This window comes from Glossina fuscipes, unplaced genomic scaffold (assembly GCF_014805625.2).
Source record: "Glossina fuscipes isolate IAEA_lab_2018 unplaced genomic scaffold, Yale_Gfus_2 188, whole genome shotgun sequence".
Classification (NCBI taxonomy): domain Eukaryota; kingdom Metazoa; phylum Arthropoda; class Insecta; order Diptera; family Glossinidae; genus Glossina; species Glossina fuscipes.
The window spans coordinates 937,409-959,970 of NW_023998531.1; the positions used below are offsets into that span (position 1 = coordinate 937,409).

Below are 22,562 nucleotides of genomic sequence, written 5' to 3' on the forward strand. Positions count from 1 at the left end.
TTTGTGTGCAATCACTGTAGAATAGTCCCTGAGATGTACATGGAAAGTTTCCCTTTCGTAATTTGCGAATAATAAGCGAAAGAAGCGAAGAGATGTCAATTTGCATTGTTGTCTTAACGGCCAGGACTGTTTACTATACCTATTCACACAGACGGACATCCGGTTAGATGGATAAAAAGACATGCCAGATCAGTTCAGGTTGTAAAGCTTCGGTCTGGGTGTTACAAATGTCTTGAACAAGATGAGAATACACTAATCTCTTGGTGATGGATATGAATAGAATTGGCTTCCATCGACTTGATTTGAATTTTTAAAAGGCGAAAGCTTTCGTTGTAAAGTAAACGCATTTCACATAAAAAGTTAAAAAATACGCCTTAACTTTTCCCAAAAGTAACTTAAAAAAACTGGAGCATAATAACTTCCCGAGCATTTATAATCCCGGAACCATGTAGATCGACAAAAAAATCTTCTACAAGTTTTAATAAAATATACTAAAAATTTTTCATTTAAATCCACTTTTCAACATTCCAAGCAGAGCAATAAAAGGAGAATCTCGGCTATAACAATTCGTATTTTTCGATTTCAAAACTATCGTGAAATGTTTTATCCCGTTCAAGTAACACTTTTTCATGAGCCATGTTTTTGGACGCCTTGTACTAAGAACTAATAGGTCCCAATGAAACCTCGTAATTGACACATAGCAATACTTTTTGGAAGAATATATTAAAGTGGTCTTCTTTTCAACATATCTTCTGATAACACTCTACCGTCTTTTTCAATTTTATAAAAACTTAATAAAATTTTTAATTTATTTTGCAGATATTTCGTTTTGACACGTGACTATTTGCATTGCTTTAAGCGAGCCTCTGGCTCAGCCAATGAACGTGCTTCTGACATGGGACAATTTATATTTAAGGTAAGCATTTATTGAATGCAAATAAATATTCGCTGCTGTGAGCAATGGAAAGATCTTTTGCACAAAGCCTACATGAATCTTTTATTAAATAAAAACAATAACAAGTAAATAAAGCAAGGGGATAAAAAATGCAAAAAGAAGAGAAAGAGCAAATAAAATACTCACATACACGTGGTACATTGCGCTTCTGAGGTAATAGGCGATCTCCATTGTAAAATTCTCTTTATAAAATTCTTGATTCAATAAACGCGATGCATTGTTTTCACAAAAAAACGATGAAATGAAAATTCATAAATAAATATAATAATAAGGAATTCACATTTATAACATACAACATACTTCTATATACATTTATATATATTATTTGACATAATTATATTATGTTCTCAATTCCCTAATATTTTATATATAACTTTTATTTAGCTTTTCTTATAAGTTACTTATGACTACCAACATCGACACTCGTACATTCTTAAAAAGAGCACAAGTTCTTTACGTTGTTTCACACATTTTTTAGCCATACCAAAGATATTTTGTTCACCTTTGGACTTTGAAAGCGAAAACACGTGAAAAACGAATAACGAAAAATATCTATTTTGTTTTCGAACGAATGCAATGCAATTTTTGCTTTATTTGGGGCTTATGAACATTTCCACGTTGCATCATACGTAACGTTTGAGTCGGATTTTTTTTCATTACTTATTCATTGCCTACACTAACAATGAATTATATTTAAGTCAAAATTGTATTTTAAAAATGCTATGCAATAATTGTTAAAGTGTTGTGTTGTTTTTTCTATTTTCCAAATTTTTTTGTGATTTTCACATTTGATTTGATTTTAAAGTAATAATTAAGAAATCAAAGCAAAAATTACCAAATAAATAATAATTTACTTTTTAATAATCAATTCAACAATTATTAAAATATATATATATTTTTTTTTTGGAGATTTTTGAGAAGATCGAAAACGAAAAAATCAACTTTAAGCAAAGTGAAGTTCTTCTCGCATACGAATGTAAATATATATTATGAAAATACGACGATCGTACTCGAAGAGAATCCAACCTTTGTTAAGAGCAAGAGAAAACCGTTTACAGCTTTTCTGTACCCTACGTAAAAAATTTTTGCAAGTCTATTACCGAATTTAGACCAAGGTTTGTTAAGATTTTAAAGAAATTGCCGATTTTTAGATATTTAAGGAAATGTACATCAGCGAACTTATTTTAACGCTTTGTCTATGAACTGAAGCACGAAAGTTTAAACTTCCTGTGTAGATTCGTCAATTTTCCTCTACTCTCTGCCATCTACTTCGTCTATCTGTCAGGAATATCTGAAGGCGATTTTGACTTCGAAATGTGTAAATTGATTTTGATTCTTTATACGTTTTTTTAATAGCTTTGCAACAAAAGGCAAAAATGAGTGCGTTAAATGCGTGATAGTCGCTGGAGTTGAATAAGCTAACGCGTAATTAGAATGTACTGACACTTCTCTATTAAATCGTACTCGCTTATCCAGAGGAGAAGTTTTCTTGTTTTTTTTTTTTATTTATGTTAACAGCATTTTAACTGACATTTGTGTTAAATTGCATGTCAATAATAGTTAATAAGTTTTTTCTAAAATTCAATGAAATGCTTAAGGAAATCATTTTGATTTGATTGAAGAGAAAGATGTTGCCTTGAAGTTTGACATAGATACAAGTTCGGAGGCTGCTAACCTAAAGAAATTAAACTCTTTGGTTGGATAAGTTAAATACGAAATAAACCGATATAGTTGGATAAAATGGGCAATTAAATGCCATACACTCTTTCGCACGAAATTACTCTTCATTTACTATCAGGATAAATGTCAAAGAAAAATATTCGATGCATCCCAAAAGACAGACCCATCCAATCGAAATTTGGTAAAGTCTATTCTTATGTCCAATAACTATAACAAACAAGTTTTCATTAAAGAATATTAGAGACTACATTTTTTTGCAAGATACAGGCTTATTTTTGGGTTGTATGGAGGAAAGTTTAAACAATTGGCCTACGCGATCCAAATTTCTGTCATACTAAAATATTAATTTTCAACGATTTTTAACTATAAATTTTGAAAATCCCAAATTTTTCCGTAAAAAGGCGTTCAATGGAGGGTGGACATGCAAATAGACTTATCCAAATCGTTTTCAGTAGGGCTCGTCATTGAACCGAATTGTGACCGTAAATTGAACAGAAAGTTACGTGGACAGGCATAAAGCTGACAGACAAACAGATGGACGGATAGAGAGACAGACAGGTAAACAAACTTAAATTGATTCAGAAAACGACTACAAATTAATCGATATATTAAAAATTTATTTATCTTAAGTCGTCCTGGGTATTATATATACACATGCAAACTTAACATGTCCTTCACCACAAATGGTATTAGGTTTAACTATAGTAAACTCGCGTTATTATCTGAAAATCTTGAGTATATGTAGAAATATGAGGATTAGACATGCACGGGATCATAAGAAAATCCATGCACAAAATGTAGGGAAATAAAACACTTAGAGCAGAATATATTGGATAGACAGACTCTAGAATATTTCAAGCATATTAATAAGTAGACGTAGCGTTTACAGGATTCCGGATACATATTTAATGTAGACAGCAATGTAGTGAGCAAATCATTTTCAAAGATCCAAAAAATAGAGACTTTGATCGAAACAGATCGAAAGTATATTTACGACGAAGAACCTATACACATACGTTATACAAATAGACCTCTTTTAAAATTCTTACAAATAACAATTTTGTTAGGACGCTTGTGGCAAATTTTATATTAAATATTTGCTATTTGCCTTTTCACTTGAAACATGGAACCTGAAAGTCAAATAAACACATGATGTGATTAAATTGATTCACGCATTTTGTCGAAAGCGTCTCGAGAGTGAATAAATCTTTTCGAAGTCTATGATATCTATTTCACAGAGCTATAATCAAAATTTATTATTTGTTTTCGCAAAAGAGAGTTAATTTTTTTTTTTTCAAGAAGTGTATAAAATGAACTTAAAAGGCGCCTTTCTTTTAAACTTGACACCATTTCTTTTATGAAAAATATTTTCAAATATTTTAATTAATCAACAATCATTGACATTTATTACCATTTTCGCTCACTCATAAAGAAATCTGTGTCAGCCTGAAAACATCTGAAGATTAAAAGTTTAAACGGAAGTTAGAAGCAATTAACTGCAGCCATAATGTAAACTAATCGCTTTGAAGACCATTTATTATAACTCATCAACAACGGAAAAAAGTTCGGAGTAATGCTTGTACAAAAAGCTTGGTGACTTAATGTTTATATTGCGCTTCCAGAGAAAGTCTCCTCTTTTCTTTTTTACCCAACGAATTGTTTTCTTACTACGATTCATTTTGTAGTGAAGAAGGTTATAATACAAAGATATACATTAGGGCACTTTTTGGACACTTAGTATTTGCTACCGGAGAAGAAGAAGAAGAAGAAAAAGAAGAAATGAGAAGACAGGTGCAAAATATATCTGCCACAGTTACCTTCTATGTGGTAATGAAAATATTTAATGTATTTACTTCGTAAAGAAATAATGGAATATGAATATGCAAGATAAAGAATAATAGTTTCAGATAACATATTGTTGTTATTGATGCTAAAATTTTTAACATATAATAAAACTAATGAATTCGCAAGAAAATCATAGAACATTCCTTGACATAACCGACGACCAGCTGCGGAGGAGTAATGTAGTTCTAAGCAGTTGCCCTGCTTTAAAAGCCCAGTAAATGAGCATCTGTTGGACTATAAAGTAAAGTATCTTTGCAAAAATTAAACGAACTCAATTATAACTCAAATTTTAAAATTTTTAAGACAATTTGTCCCAAACACATACATTCATTACATACTAGGCTCGTTGAGCAAGTGCATAATTTCAGAAAACTTATATTTATCATTTATAAATATTTTTATCAGCTGAAACAGACATAGTAGCCAAAAAAGAGACTAATGCAAACGTTAAAATAAATCGAAAATTTTGAAAACGTTTTTACATCCTACACCACTTGTGGTAAACAACTTCTCAATAAGTTTGTAATATTATGTATAACCAGAAGGAACTGAAATAAATTAACTTTGTATTATTCCGTCGATTTAAAAAGTGATTCTGAACTTGTCTGTTCGTCCTACATTCTTGTGTTCAACCTATAATTTGCAATTTTTGAAATATTCGAAGATGAAATTTAACTTCGACGGGTTTCGGCTTAAGAACGGATATTATTGAAAACGATTGGAACCTCCTTCGCAAAGCATTATTTGGGAAAAACGTTATATGGATAATTGTATCAAATGAAGTGCGGTAAGGTATTTAGTGATGAGGCCACTACTTTTGCTTCTTCTAATAGCACGCAATTCTAGAATTTCGCGAAAATAGTCTTTTAAGTCATACAAACAGTTTGCATAAGATGCATTCCATTTAGTGGAAGACTGCACTCTTTAGATGCTTTACTTTTATATAGCTACGTATGTGCAACCTTTTTTACGATTTCCAACAATTTATATCATCAAAATTTGTTATTCCGCTTCTCACCTATAGCTGCATACATATATTGTACATTCAATACCATAAAGTATTCCTAACTAACTTAGAATACCCAAAGGATTTCATATTGATAATTTTTTTATTATGAAAAATATAATGAAAATTAAAAATTTAAAAAAGGACTTAGTATGGCAGGATAGCGCAGAAGATAAAGGCTTTCACTATTTAGCACAAATAGCAATGAATTTTAGGCGAGAAAGATAACAAGGAACAATAAAAAAAAAAACCCAATAATTTACTTCGATTAGAGAGCCTATAAGATTCATTTTGTGCAAAAAAAAAAATTTATATATTTTTGTATTTTTTTTTTATAATATAAAAATTATAAAATTAGTGGCGTGAAGTTGTGGTCTAATAAAAATTTGACCTGACCTTAGTCATTTGAAAATTGAAATGAAAACCAATGAAATAAGTAAACAAACACCTATAACGCAACTTCATATGTGTTCGCTTACTGAAAATTAAGGCTTTAATAAACGTATCAAGGTTTTCGTTTTCTTAATCACTTCGCCAGACTGCTCTGTGTTTTTAGTTAAATACGATTAATATCTCTCTCTCATTCTTTCACTCCCTTACTCTCTTACTCTCACGCTCTCTTACATTGCAATCATAAAAATTCAAAATGTTAGATAAAGTATTGCTTTCTACAATTTTTGTTAAACAAATCACTCGTGACGTGACGTAAGTTATGGATTGACATAAAAATGAGTCATGAATCTGTTTACGTATATAGGTTTATAACTGCGAATTTCTTGAAACGTCACTTAAAAAAAGTGGTAACTATCACGCCAAGGAGATTTTATAGATGTGAAACGAGGAATGTAAGTATAATTAAAAATGTAGACAAATTCTTCGTCATCATAAAACTGAAAACTTTTTTTATAAAACCAAATTTTTCTTTAACCTTTCCTGCTTTGTGACTTGATTTTGAGAAAAAAGCTTCTCGGTTCAAATATTTCATTATGTATAATGTAACTAACAACAACACCTGCCACCTCCCTTCACAGAGATCTGTAAACGCCCTACCAGAGCTTTGTTAAATTTTTTTTACTCTCAAGCAAGCTACACAAATTTAAATTTGGCATTCCAAAAGTACGTTTACCAAGTTTTCGATATTTGCATATACCGACAATGGGAAAATAATGATGAAATTCCAAATACGCATGCACCCAAACCAAAAAAACAAAAGAATGCCGTCATGGCGTTGCCGGAGCTCTGTGAAGAGAGGTGATAGGTGTTTTTGCTACTTAAATTCGTATTTATCATCCATTACACCCTTACATAAGAAAAAACATTCTTGTGCTCAGAGTACACAGGACCAGAGGTGTGCAATTTTAAAATGCGTTTATGAGAGATACAATTCTTTTATTTTTTCATAAGTTGAAAGCACTCTCCACAATTATCGAAAAATATTTAAATGCTACTACTTCTGCACTTAATAACTGAAAATCTTAAAAACGTCTTCTATATCATACCACAAAGATACTCTAAAGCATTCACAGAAGCATAAGAAGCACGGAAAGTGGCAATTGAATTGCTTTGTTCTGATTCAAGCCAAACAAAGTTTTGCTTGCGTAAAACAAAACAATTTCTTGAAGGCAAACGATTGAAAAACAAAACATATGAAAGAAAATGTGTTGAAAAGGAAATACTTGAACCAGCCTGGAAAAATTATATGCAGGGCAGAGCCAACCACTACAGTAGAGCCGGCGGTTACTAAATTATATTGATAACCAATTTTCTTTTTTTTGAACTATTCCTGATAGTTTGCACACACTACTTATATAATTTTTACTTCATCTGTAAGTCATCTGCTCTCGGACACGTTTCACACTAAATATAAATATTTTAGATCAAGATTTGAACAAAGGCGAAAGTAATCACTTTTTTTCATTTGACACAAGTTTAATAATTTCATTTACAGTATTTCGCTTTATTAACTTTTCTAGGTATATATCAAAGAGATCCGTTGTTAAACAAACTTGCCGTAAAGAAATAGAAACAAAAATTATTTGCGATTTAGAAAAATCAATTAGATTTGGCTTTAAGCCAAAATGAAAATAAAGAAATTTTAAATAAACTATCATAATGAAAAAAACTTAGGAAAAAATAGTTTTCCTCACAAAAAAGAAAAGTTTACAACGAGCAAGAATGTCGTTTGAGAGGGAATTCTCAAAACTTTCTGTCTAGTGAAGATATCGAAAAATCATGCCGTTTTGCTTTAAGCGATAGGCAGATCAATGAGATAATTTAGATGAACGTATTTATTGCTTTAAATGATCGCGGAAAGTTTTACGCCAAATTTCAAATCGCGATCTTCTGTGGGTTATACGCTATGATAAACTGAAGACAGGATAAGGTCGTTTTGATTCTTATAACATGTCCAAGGATATATGAACATAAAGTAGTAAAAGTTGGGTTAAAAGTTTATAACTAGCAGGTTTTAAAATTAAAGCTTAAATGTCTCAAGAGCGGACAAAAATTGTTAAATTAGGCCCAACAATTACATACTTCTTCGAATTTTTGAAGTTTTACTGACTATTAAAAATTAATACACGTTTAGTCTCCAATAGCTAAAAGAGATATTGATTAGTGCGAGTCGAAGGTTACATCAAACTTTGAAATTTTTTTTTTTTTTTGTTTTAAAACTAAAACAATGTTATTTGCATGTTTATAGTGTACTGTTTTTACGACTTATCCAGCGGTTAAGGTCAAACAATAGTGGCTACTAGCCAGTAATACACAAAAGAAAAAACGCAGTAATAAAAGCTAAAAAATATATTTTTGAAATCCTATGATGCGAAATTTAAATTCGCTTTAGTTGTCTCTACGTGTAAGTTTACTCGTGTGACAACGAACCTGTTCAACCTGCAAACTGAAGTTCACTCTAGAGAAATGCAAAACCCCGTTTACTAATAAAATCAATGTACGTCCCTTGGGTAATCAACATGACAATACTTTTTAATGTTTCAGATATATTTGTAGAGATAATATTTGTAGTTACATATATGGTAAGTAAGCATGTCACAATTGACAAATTGTTTTAATGAATACAGTAAAAACTCCTTATTCGCGGCGTATACGTTTCATAAAAATGCCGTGAATACAGAAACCGTGAATACGGAATGGCAATTTATATGGGTTTATAGGGGATACGTTCTTAGGTGACAAAATAAAAAAAAAATCAATTTAATTTAAATATTTGAACATTTTGATTAATTATCTTAAGACTTGGGCAATGGTTTGAAGAATTTTGTAAGTTTCTTTTGCTTGGCAGTTTTTAAAAACTCCTTCAATTTAGACCGATACGCAGCAGTTGCATTAGCAATTTGCCTCTTAAAAATAAGACTGCGTTCCATAGACGGATCAATGTTCATAAAAAAAGCGCGTAGCTCATTTGCCATACTTAAACCTTCACTAAGACTTTTCCAATTAAATGTCACGTTTCCAGCACTTGTTGAAGGCTCTTCTTCAATGGGCGATGAATTTAACATTTCCTCCAAGTCGGTTTCAGTCAAATCTTCATCTTGCGATTCAAGCAATTCCTGAATGTCACTTGATTCTATCTGTTCGAACCGAACTCGTCCTATTCCATTCGCGATTTCGGCTATGTTTGCAATCAAAGTTTGAACTTGCACAGATTCTTCGTCATTTTCCGCAGTCAGAACAGGCCACAGTTTTTTCTAGCATGACTTCAATGTGTGTGGCTTCAGTTCTTCAAATGATTCTTTTAGGTTTACGATGCACTTTGCTATGTCAAATGTCTTCCAGCATTCAATAACATTCATATCAGTATTACATTCCATATTATCCAATATGATTTCTACGGTTCGTCTAATGCAATGGAGCTTAAATGCCTGGATTATTCCTTGATCCATAGATTGAAGCAAAGCCGTCGGGTTATATTTGGATGCATAGTTTCAAGTGCGCGAGGATGACCTGGTGCATTGTCCAAAACTAGAAGTGCTTCAAAGTCTAAATTCAGTTTTTTTAAATAAGTTTTAACTTCCGAAACAAAGCAATTCCGGAACCAGTCAAAAAACATGCGCGAATAAAGAAATTTATAGCCGCGAATATGGGAATTGGGTCGCATTTTTTTCATTCGTGAATAGTGAAACCACGAATAACGGAAGCGCGAATTAGCAGCTTTTACTTTATATTTTACCCTACGATGTAAAGGAAAACAACAAAATCGATATTTATCAATCAAATTTCGTAGAGAGTTTGGGAGAAATGATTACTCATTAGTGGCAAACACGACAAAATTTGCTTAACTGGTTTGTTATGCAATACGCATAGCGAGAAATAAATATTATATCCTATGGATAACAAGATCAAACGTTGCAGCTAGGCGAGAGCGACCCTTAAATACCTTAAACGATTTCGCCTGCCGGCAACCGAAATATAGCATTTAAGAAAATTAGGAATATATTTAACTTATGAAAATATTTTATAGAGAGGTTCAAAAAATGAACCAATGTAATCAAAGCAATAACACTCTAAATTCTTCACAGGATCAATTTTCAACAGAAAAAACAGTGGAAAGATGCATAATTTTCTGCTGATTTTGTAATAAAATTTAAGGTATATTAGAAGAGCAATGATATGAGATATTTGACTCAACCCACTGTCCATCGTTTGCCAATGCTCCTGCTATCTTTTATGCGGAATCCTAACTTCAATTGGTGTTTTGGGACTGTGAATCTAAGGACCCATTTTTCGGCATCGTCATAGGAATGGAAGCCCTCTTCGAACGGATCGTAACTCATCGATTACTTTAGTTAAAAGTAAATAGCGAGATGTCTGCCGATAACGGGGGTAATTGTAGCGCATTTCACGTTAACGCTACAAACATCTCCTGGGTGAGTTTTATCTAAAGGGCCCAATTTTGTTAGACTGAAATTTCACGACGTGATCAGTTTTAACATATTGCGCCTCTCTTGTTCCAATTCCACCAAGATCTCCGAAGTGTTAGACGTTAGACGTAGAGTGCTTAGGAACGTACGGCGCTGCGTGAGGATGTCTTAGCACGGTATACATCAGACGTCTAGCGAACGTCCCTTCGACATGCAATGGCTCTATCTTGATGAGTTCCCATTCCCTTGCAGAATCGTGACTAATATCGATTGGGCGATTAGTCGAAGTGTCCAAGTCTATTCACAGAAGAGCCCTACCTTTAGTTACGCCAAAAACCGGCTGCTAACAAATGGATGTCATTAATGAATGTGCAGCTTTGCCGTTGATCTTCATGCTTCCCCCTGCCTGCACCATTTATTTGATTTATTGCTCTTTGGATATCATAATGCCTCTATTGTTCATCAACCATAACGATTCAACAGCACCTTCGATTTAAGCCAGAAAAGTGAAACACCGAACTCTAGCTATTTAAATATACCAAAAAAAACGGGATTAACTTATACTGTTGCGTTAATATTTCACACAGTACGTTCAGATAGAAAATTCACTATTTTATTCATTACTTTAGAGTAGTAGCTGTGGTTGCTCCCGGAATGCAGTGAGGCGTCATTCGTTCCCCAAGAATTAAAATCTGAAACATGTTGCCAGATAAAATATTCTTTATTGAATTGAATGTTAATACATTCATATGGAAAAGAGTTCAAAAAATGGTCTCATTCCATTCAAATTATCGTCCATTTCATTTTGTCTCGCAAGATATCGGTCCCGGTCGAGAAACACAGGCTTGACTCGATCAGCGATTCCAAATCGATTGATATTGTTATGAAATTCACTTTTTACAAGATACAGTCCGTATCACTGGATCGCGGAAATATTGTTCAAGAGAAATACACTTCAAAGTTCTTTTATTTACAATTATATTTCTTTTAATGTGCAACTTTTTCTACTCTCCTGTCTTTCACAAATATTCTATTTATATAAATTTTTGCCATCATATTACTAGCACCTAATTTTATGACTTAATTTTTAATTCGTTAACCTGCTTTTATTGGTAACCGTTTTCATCGGCCTGCAGCTGCATGACGCGCCTGCGAATATGCACTTTGCTTTTACCTGTCTGCTTTTCCGCTAATCGCTTTCATCGGTCTGCAGCTGCATCACGCCTCGCGAATGTACATTTTGTTGTAGAAAATGAGTAGATTTGGGATTTCCGTAACAATATAGTAAAATGTAAATATATTATGTCCATTTCTTTTTGGGAATGTTATACAAACTTTATCGTCGGCGATTTAGGATATAAAAGCTCACAACCTAGCATATTGAAGACCTATGGACTTTTTAAGGTACGAACTTACGCCCCAACTAATAACACGAAAAAAGATAATAATAAATTACGCTTTATTCAGCATCGGGAAATACGATTGCAAGCGTCTCTGCTTAATGTAACCAGGAAGCTAACAGATTGTCGAAAAAGTCAAGAAATTTGAATAATCGCAAAAGTCAGAAAGGCGTTACTAATAATAATGAATGACTTGAACAGATGTGACTCTTTTGTTTGCAGCTTGCAACGCAAAAGGAACTACATTGTTTATTAATTACATTAATTAATACAATAACATGGATATGAAATTCAACAAATTATTAAGTAGAACTGTGAATGTATTTATTGCTCTCGGCCAACGTGACACTAATACTGACATGAAAAGTTAACGGAGAAAAAATTATACAATCTTTGTATCTCTACTAGAGACAGTGATTAAGACTTGCTTCAAGTCAACGAAAATGCGCTTAAAAAGTTTTTTTTTTTTGTACGACCAGTACATATTAACGCTTATGTAGCAAAATAGAAATTCAATTAAATTTAATTCATAAAAAAAGTAGCTGACTCGTTATTAACCTCTTCGTAAAAGTTCATTTCTTTTTAATTAACTTAATTCTATTTCTGTTTTGTTTTTCTTTTTCTGTTTTTCTTATAAGAAATGTTAGCTTCAATTTTTCTATTATTCTCACTAACGTTTTTGTTTTATTTTTTACTTGTGCTGTTATTTTTTTATAATTTAGGTCAAATTAGTTGATGTTGAAAAGGTGGAATGGTTAAATCGCCGTTCATACAGTGCTATCGGTTTATTACTGGGACGAGAAGGACGAGTTTTATTGAGATGCGATGAAGGCTTGGAAGATTGGTTCGAGCTGTTAGAGGTAAGTTAAGTGATCTCTCTTAAACCAAGCCATATGAAAGAAACCGTAGCGCATATCAACCGATTTATTTCGCGGAGATCACTCATTTGCATATCGTTAAACAATAAACACACATTGCAAGATTACAAAATTCTATTAATGTATAGTAGTAAGAAAATAATGTTCTTCCGACCCACCCTCTTGTCTTAAAAAGAACTGATTGCTTGCTTCCGTTGCTATACCGATACTGCACAATCATCCATAGAATATGCGTTGTATCCGTCGTAGCTTATAAGCAATAAACAAAGTGCCAATTTGATCTCTTCACTATAGCTTTTTTCAAGCTAACCTAGCGACGCTTTTTTCACAAAAAATTTAGTTTTTGAAATCACTCGCGATGTGATGCGTTTGGGGCTCAAAACATCTTACGGATTGATTTAAGTCAAATGCCCACAGTATCAAGAAAGATCTCCAATTGTCAATCTAGCAAACTTCTTTAAAGTCTTTGTAACAGCTGTACCCTTTTTTTCCAACTTCAGTTTACCACGGTATTCCTTGACTGAATATTATTCGACAAAATCAAAGATCGTATCGCTGGTATTATTAAGAAAAAAATTAATCCACCATGTCGCGGTGTCTAGCGCAATCAGGCAGGTAATACATTTGAAAAGGACGAAAACGCTGAGCAAAAAAATTAACACAACTAAGGCGATTTGGTTGTAGTACACACAACTGGAATAATATGTACCTTAGACCCTTTAGAACTTCAAATGCAAGCGTATTTATTATTATTATAAATTTAGCCAGAGAATAAACTCTAAATAGACTAAAAGCACTCTCTTAAAGCACTAGCATCTACGGTTTTCGACTTAATTAACTTGAGATTTGAACCCACGACCATTGAGTTGCTAGTCGAGACTCTTGCCTACTCGGCCACTCAAACGGATAAAGGCGAATTTAAATTCCCTAACTTAAGAGAAAACGGATAGTCGATATTAAAAGTTAATCAATGAAAACTGAACAAGTAATAAAAACGATTTTATAAGACTGTCATTGTACTGCGACTCCATAAGCATGTTAATTAAATTTCTAAGTAATTGCATTCATATTGCATACCAAATGACATGTGGTTGATAACAACGAGTAATTCATAACTGGGAAAAAATCAAAAACATAGGTTGACATATGATAGGAAAAATGTAAAACTGATAATTATAATGAATAAGGAATATCCCAGAGGGAATAAAATGAAATGAATGGAACCTATGGTTAAAGCTGAAGTATGATAACGCATAAAAGTCAACGAACAATTGATTACAGATGATGAATAAAGACTGACGCTAACGTCAATACAATTTGGAACGTTTGACAAACAAAGCATATTGGACAAATCATGTTATCAATGTAGTTAGTTTAAAATTTGGTGAGATACGTAGCCTCACTTTTGCACCACCACCTAGAAATTCATATGCTCCTCACTACACCTACAATATAAGAAAAATGCAAAAATTTCGAATATCACCTAATTTTTCGCTAGAAAAATATCCGTGATCCACTTATGCAAATGCCCACAAATATTTTAATTTAAAAGTTTTGAAGGCATTATAACAGGCCGATTACAAAACATGTAAAAACACCAAAGTCGTGTAAGGCCAAAATACCAGCCCATTTCGCCTAATACATTCCTCCATTCATTTTTCTTATAAAGTACGGAATAGGGCCTAAAAAGTAGACCGACGAGGTCTACGTTTACCATATTTAATTTTTTTGCCAAAGTTCTTATTATTCTCCACATGTATTAAAAATTCATTGGTTTTTATATAAAGGCTCACTTTTTATGAAAACGCTCCAAAAAGTCGACCCACATGATCCGGATTTCGCACATTAAATTTTTATAACGGATCAAGTTACAGGACAAAACGTGGTGCTTTTTATAGCCTACACCACTTGTGGTAAAAGGTGTATTAACTTAGTGTGGTCATATGTAACACGAAGATGGGCTTAAGGTGGACCTAACTTATATTGTACCGATCGATTCAGAATCATTGTCTGAATTGATCTAAGCCTGTCTGTCCGTCTGATAGCTGACGATGTAAATTTGTGTTCAAGCTACAAATCGCAATGTTTGAGATATTTCGACGAAATTTGGTACAGTGACGTGTTTTGGTCCAAAGATGGACGATATTGACAATGGTTCGGGTCGGTCCACTTTTCCGACCATCCTTTATGTAGCGCCTTATTCTGAAAAGTCGTTATATAGAAAAAATATCTATTTTCAAAATTTCTCACCGAAATTGGCTAAGTAGTAGAATTTTGGCATTCTAAATTGGTATGGAAAGTTTAGACCGGCTGGGGCAATTTTTGAACCCCCTCATATAACGAAAACTGAAGTTTACGGGACGACAGTGTCTAATTTTGAATGCTTCATGAAGAAAGTTATATCATAATAGAAATTTAACATAAAAAAATTAAATGTACCAAATTTGGACCTTCTCGGCCTATTTTTTGGATCCTACGCTAAAAGGATTTTCACGAAAATTGACCCTTTATAAAGCAGAAAAGTTCAAGTTTCATTACGTGGTGATAAAAATTGACCCATAATAGTAATTTCATACAAAAATGAACTCTATAAAATTTGGACTATCTTCGCCTATTTTTGAATCCTACCCTTTGTAAGGATCAAACTTGTACTACACTAGGTTGCATTTTGTGCCCGGTTTCCCATAAATAAGCACTTGAACAATTTGCCTTTATATAGGAACAAGATATAATTTTTATGTTTTAGAATAAAAATAAGAATTGCGTTAGACAATGTGGTGTAGGTTATTTAATGGTCGACCTTGCCCGACTACAATATTCTTACTTGTTGCTATGTAAACGCTTGCTTTCGAATATATGGGGAGGAGTTTAAAGAACTTACCCATTCAATCCAACTTTTTCAAATCTGTTTGGTGGGTCGTAAAGCAAAACATTTTTTTCATATGGTGGTGAAAGTGGTCCAAACGAATCCCCAGCTCCTGTCAAAATGTACCAACATTTGCAAAGTGTAGGATAAAAACAAACATTGATGGACAGATATCAAACACATAGACGACTTTAAGCAAATGCAGAATTGCTCGATACAATATAAAGTGAGTCCATTTAGTGCGTGGCGCCCGTTAAACTTGATAATCCCTTTATCGCAAGTGCGGTAGGAAATAAAAAAGGACTTATGTTAATCAATTGTTATAGTAAAAGCGAGAGAGGCGTAGAAAGAGAGAGGGAGAGAGAGAGAGAGAGAAAGAAAAAGAAAGACCGTTAAAATCGAATTAGCAAATTCCTTTGTCAAAAACTTAGACAAGCATTTTGCATAATAATTTCAGGAGTGCACCATCACCTCCAAAGAACGTCGCCGTGCATTGAAGATAGCTCAAGGTCCTCGCTCGCGAGCCTCCTTAGCAGCCCCTGTGACTCATGCCTCATTGCAATCGCAGCATTTCGGCCTGGGTAGCACTTTTTCTAGCGCTTTAGACGATTGGTTAATGACTAATGGCAGCGGTTTAGCTGGACTTGGCAATGGCGGTTTGCGGCAAAAGCTCGTCACTAATAGCATGTGCAGTTATGGGGGCAATAATCCCTTTCTCTTTTCTGATTCGGTGCCAGATTTGAGCGCTTTAAATAATGAAAATCACAATCACAATAACGGCCTGTCTACGAATCATTCGACACCACAAAAAATACCCTACTCAGCCGTCAATAATTGCAGTCGGTATTCGAACGGGTATGCTTCACAGAATAGCAGTTTTAATGCCATTAGTCAGGGCATGTATGGGTCACCGAGACGTATTTTTATTAATAGTAGTTTCGGTTCAAATTACGTGGTCGATGAGGAGGGAGAAGAAGGTGAAGTAGAGCTAAGACGCCCACGCATATTCCGCAATAATAGTACGGACAATGGTAATGAGCTAGATCGCGATTGGTTGTATCGTAAACCGCAAGGACCAACCGATGTAAGGCATTCAGGTAAGTGTAGAAGACATTTTTGCAACGTTTTAATCGGCGTAACTTTGCAGTCCAGCCTATGCTACCCACTCATAACAACTTTACTGCCGTTGCTTGTAACAAGCTAAGCAACGATTTGGATTATTCCGCCCATGACAGTGGTTTGGATACGCCACCGTCCACTCATCGTCCATCCAGTTATCGCGAATTACCATCGCATGCACACAGTAATGCGAACACAAACTCAAGTAAGCATCAACAGCCACATCAGATATCACCACGTGATTCAACTGAAACCTCGGTCAGCTCATCCCGAGGGACCATGTTGAATTCACCTGGTGGCAGTTTTCGGGCAAAGCAACAACTGCAAAAGCAACTCACAAAACCGTTACAAACTCAAGCACTGAATGGTACGCGATTCAGCGCTCAGGAGCAAAGAATTTTGAAGATTCACAATGAGGAAGATTGTTGTGCTTCTATCAAATCAAATAATCACTTAAATCACAATGAACTTTATGATCCCAATCAAAATCGTTATTACAAAAATTGTCAACAATCGCCTTCGATGACACCACAGCATACTCCCCAACATCAACAGAAGGTAATAAATAACAGTAATGCTAATAATAATGTGACGTTAACTAACGGTAATCATATGACGATGACGTCGCCATCTAATGGTTCAGCTATTTTTCGTGACCGTTATCAACATCCCGCCTTAGCAGCCATTATAAATGAAGCACAAGGCATGACATTCAGAGGTAAATTGAAATTAAAAAATAAAAGAACTGTTCTTTTAAAGCAACGCATGATAGATAGTACGTAGTAAATAGATGCCGACGAAGTGTTGAAATTACATATTGCTAATTCTTTATCTAAATATGTATTTTAAAATATAACTTATAGATGCCTATATTTGTAACTAATTAGATTTACATTTTCTCTTTTTTTTTTAACATTTCTTACTATCCCATGCATGCCTGTACCTCTTAAAAATGAAAAAAAAATTTTTTTTTTTATAAATTAAAATTATAAATAACAAAAAATTACATTTATTTCGTTTTAATCATCATGATACCACACAAATGCATACATAACATAATAATAAGAACCAATACATTTGCATACATGCCACACCCTATTCTTTAAATGAAACAAAATGCACTTTAAATACATCATCACCATCATGATCAACTGCAAAGAGAAAAAACGTCCAACATCTCCTCGAAATAACGCAAAAAAATAATAATAATAATAATAACAAATAAATAAATACAGCTGAAGCATGAATCAGAGACACAAACACATAGAGTGAAAAAATGAATTGAACAAAAACTACAGACAGAAAAATTTATCTGGAAGACGTGTGCAAGTTTGTATATGTAGATGTAAATACGTTTTATATATATTATTATTTATAAAAATGTAAAATTAATATATTATACAGGCTTAAGAAAAACATCTGGATTCTTAAATCTTAAGTTCGCAGTGGTTTTTTTCTTAAACAGTTCTGGTGTATTTCCCAATGTTATTTACGGCAATAAAATAATTTTTTGGTGAAAACTGTAGTTACTCGTATAGGGCATATTTTCAACAAATCTTTCATTGCCTTAAATGATAGTTTAGATAGTCTTAAAAAGACAATTGTAGGATCGTGAGATCGATCCGATCAAAGCGGAAGCTACTGTAAATGTAAAACTGTTGTATTTTGATTTTTTTTTATTTATTTATTTATTTATATTAATTCTACTTAGACATGAAACTCAACTAAACAAATAACAGTCGAGTTCAATTGGCACTTAAGCAAAACTTTTATTAAATTAATAATAAAACTTAGTATAAGTACAATAAAACAAATAAGAAGGAAAAAAAAGAAAAAAAGCGTGTACACAACCAGCATAGAGTCATACTTACAACCGGTGCAGGACCAAATTGCAAATGAACCCCTAAGCCATCGCAAACATGCATAAGCCTGGCAACCGAAAATACTTAACAACAATTCATTTTCCCATCGTAACGATTTTTAAGGATAAAAGCTCGTTTAAGTAAGACATAGGTAAATCGCGCGTATTGAGCAATGTTGCTTTAATGGACTTTAAAGAGTCCGATAACGAGAATAAGTGATAGATGTCATTTAGGTTCTTGCAAACTACTCTGAGCGGATTAAACAGCTCATAATTAAATTTACACTGATTAAGCTTAACCAAGATAAAGTGCCTAGACAAGCGGTTAGGGACATTAAAGCCTATTTCACCAAATATTGCAGGCGAGTCAATAGCACCATTTATTACTTTGATTACGAGGGAAACGCCAAGAACAAATCTACGTTTTTCGAGAGACGGTAAGGACAACAGTAGCAACCTATTTTCATAAGGCGGAAGAGAGGCAATTGGATCCCAACCCAAATTTCTAAGGGCAAACAGCAAGAATTGCTTTTGAACAGATTCGATTGAATCTACGTCGAAGCATACTCGAGTATGGGTCTATCCAAACACATGTACAGCCTTTTCGTAATGTAGGGATCATCAAGCTCTTTGGACCACCTTTTTATAAAACCAAGCGCGGACCTAGCTTTGCTAATCGAGAGCTCAATATGCAAGTTAAAACGTAACCTATGGTCAAATAGAACGCCTAAATCTATGATTGAATCGACATCCTCCAACTTATGCGAATCTATGAAATGCTGAGTAATGAATGACTTTCTTCTTGAGAATGAAAGCTTCTTACATTTACTCAGATTTAGTTTCAGCAGATTCAAAGAGCACCATGCAACAAAATTATCCAAGTCACCTTGAAGCTGATGTGACTGCGATTCAACAGAGAAGGAGAAAAACAGTTTCACATTATCCGCATACATTAAGATCTGGCTGGTATTAACCACCGATGGAAGATCATTAAGTGACTGCCTTGAGGTACGCCAGATATAACGGGGAATTCATCCGAGGTGATGAAGTTAAACAAAACCCTGAAGGATCTATTGTGCAGATAAGAGTTTATCCATTTCACTAAATAAAAAGGGAAGCCAGAGGCTTGGAGTTTAAAGATAAGTAAGTTATGGTTAACCATATCAAATGCTTTGAAAACACCTAAATTCAAGGACAGATTAAAAAACTTTGAGATCTCACCACATAACTCGACAGCGCAAGATTTAAGTACACATGATGGAATTCCATCAGGTCCTGGGGCACAATAATATTTTAGAGAACTCAACCCTTTAAAAATATCATCTTCCGAAATTACCAAGTTAGGAATTGAGACAAAGGTAGTTATAGGATATGGGTAGTTTGCTGATAAATTGAAATTAGCAATCGAAAAGTTTCGTCGGAAATACTCAGCAAACAGATTTGAGATTTCAAAATCATCCGAGGAATCAGACTCATTAAAACAAACATGTATGTGGAAATTTTTTTTTTTAGAGTTAACAAATTTAAAAAAGTACTTAGGGTTAGCAAACAGAGAGGATTTTATGAACTGAAGGTACCTGCAGTAATAATGGTGGTTGAGGGAGTTAAATCTATGCCTCGCCACCGGGTAAGCGAAATAGGCGAGCGCAGAGCCACTTTTCGAATATTTTTTGAATAGCGTGTTTTATCTATTCTTGTAATATTTAATTGTCTTACTAAACCAATTGTCTTCAAAACCATTTGTCTTCAAAACCATTATTGTCTTCAAAAACCATTTCTGAGCAATAACTTTATTTGTGTCACTTTTTGCGCCCGCAGTTAACTAAACATTCTTTTTATGATCGCCCACTCAGATATTACGTCAAACTCCATGATTGTAATCCGAGCCGTATATATGCATTCGATAATTTTGTCTATTTTTTTAGGCTCACAAGAATGGTCTACTGTACGAGTTAGGAAGGACTATAGATAAAGTGTTAGGCAAGCTCAACTCTTTTAAAGCCATTATTTCTGAACGAAAAGCGAAAATAAACAGACACCGGGTAGTGGTAGAGTTTACGCGAACAATTCCCAATTTCTTAACACTTTAAAAACTAATTACCGTCATGTTACGGCCAAGCTATTGCCCGTTATAAATAGAAAAGTAATGGAAAATTACGTCAAAAGTCGTGTGGAGAACACTTGAATAACGTCGTACTTCACCAATAACGGTATAATCCAAATAATAGATTTAAAAAAAAGTTGATCCAAATGTGAATCAGATGTGTGTTTTATATACGTTTACTTTCGAAACCACAAAATGTATAACACTTTATTTATACCAAAACAACTAGTAATCTACATTCTGTAATTTCGTATTATAAGCGAATGTGGCACAATGTAGGAAGTCCTCTATGTAAATATTAATTTCCTTTACGCGCAAAACGGTGGACTTCAAGCAAGTCCCATTCATGTAATTACAATTATTGTTCGTGTAACAAATGCCTGCAAAATTATCAAACAAAGCCAGCTAATCGAAATTAGTTATCAATCGCTGTAGATTTAACATTTGAACAAATTTTAAAAATTTCTCCCTCCTTTTGAAATCTGAGCACTTATGTAAAGTTGAAAGATGGACAAGTGACATGGATGATGGACAACAGACCATAGTGACGATACTTTATTTACTTTATTGATCAGATGATAAAGTTTGAATTTACCCTGAATTTAAGTTCATGGAGACGTCATATTATGACTATATTATTATATAAAATTGGACAAATAAGCAGATAATAGTATCCAAAATTTAAAAGTATTTTTTAAATTTCATCTTATTTTAAATCTTTTTTATATTATATGATTTAAAATTATGATTTAAACATACATTATTTTACAATGAATGAAGAACAAGATCGAAGTGGCTCTCTATTTTGATCAATTGAATGTGTACATTATAGCGAGTTAATATTGACGCAGGTAAAAAGTAAAGTACGACTGATTTACATATTCACTAGATAAAGCTTCTCACAATCGTTGATTCAAAACTACTATCTGTTTCATTGAGCTCTTATCTCCGTTTCCAGTTTCACCATTGGTATGAACGTTTTCTCAGTGTTGGGCGTCTCTTTTAAGTGATATAACAAAATATACATATTCTTTGGCTTTAATAAAATATAAATTTCCACGTACTTTTAACTCGTTAACATATTTGTAGAAAAATCGGTTCGCTTTTGATTTGTTAGAATAATCAACCTTAATGTATTCTTAGCCTCGTTGTTTAATTTATTTCGCCAACTTTTACCTAAGTGATTTGATATAGAGTCAAATGTTTTTAAATGCATCCCTGCAAGTTTTCTGTCATATCATATTTCATGAGGTGTTACCTCTTCTAGGGCCGTAGTTGACGCGATATTACGTAAATAATCCGTGGAGACTTCAACTCATAATGACTCATTTATGCGTGCAACAACAGACTGGTAAAACACATAAACGTAGCTGATAAACTTAAATGTTAAGTCATTTTTAAATAAAAAAAAAAAACTACAATGTAAAGCAAATTAAAATTATATTTACGTACCCATTTTCCCATGCCACATTGCAAATTGCACCTCTGTCTTTCGAATTTTACTCAGGACTCCCAGCAAAGCCATTGAACCGCCGATCGTTTGTAGAACGGCGCGATATCTGTCTTTGCTAAGCTAGCTAGTTGGTGAGACGATAGGCAGTTTTATAATTTGCCTTTCGGACACTTCTCAGACGTTTGCACCTAAAAGACTAGCACGTGCTTACCCTTTAACGAACAGGAGGACGAGGGCATCCTGTAAGTCCTGCGCCTTTAATAACCGCCCTGCCTATTGGTTCCCTTCGATCCTTGATTTTTATGGGAAACCCCAAGATGGGTTCGAAGACACCGCTAAATCTACCTTCCTCTGACTTTCCTTCCTTCACTTTAGAGAACGTCTTTGTTTCATCTTCCCTTCTTGCACCCTTTCTTTTAATTTTCTCATTTCGATTTCCAAAATGCCCTTCCGATAGCTTACACAATTGAATACTTTCAGTCTCCTAAAAATTGCAAAAGGTATATAATAGTACT

The 22,562-nt window shown here is 33.6% G+C and overlaps 1 protein-coding gene across 16 annotated transcripts in view; it reads left to right on the forward strand.

Annotated features, from left to right (window-relative positions):
• The window catches only part of LOC119641906, a 91,036-nt gene that overhangs the window by 61,707 nt on the left and 6,767 nt on the right, over positions 1–22,562 (forward strand). For 12 of the 16 annotated variants that reach the window (XM_038040811.1, XM_038040807.1, XM_038040809.1 and 9 more), the window contains 4 exons: positions 820–916; positions 12,489–12,626; positions 15,968–16,607; positions 16,658–17,347. In XM_038040811.1, coding sequence (XP_037896739.1) covers positions 820–916; positions 12,489–12,626; positions 15,968–16,607; positions 16,658–17,347 — 1,565 coding nt within the window. Of the gene's footprint in view, positions 1–819; positions 917–12,488; positions 12,627–15,967; positions 16,608–16,657; positions 17,348–17,695; positions 17,755–22,562 lie in introns of those variants that run through there. The other 4 variants (XM_038040818.1, XM_038040819.1, XM_038040820.1 and 1 more) reach the window with 2 other exon arrangements.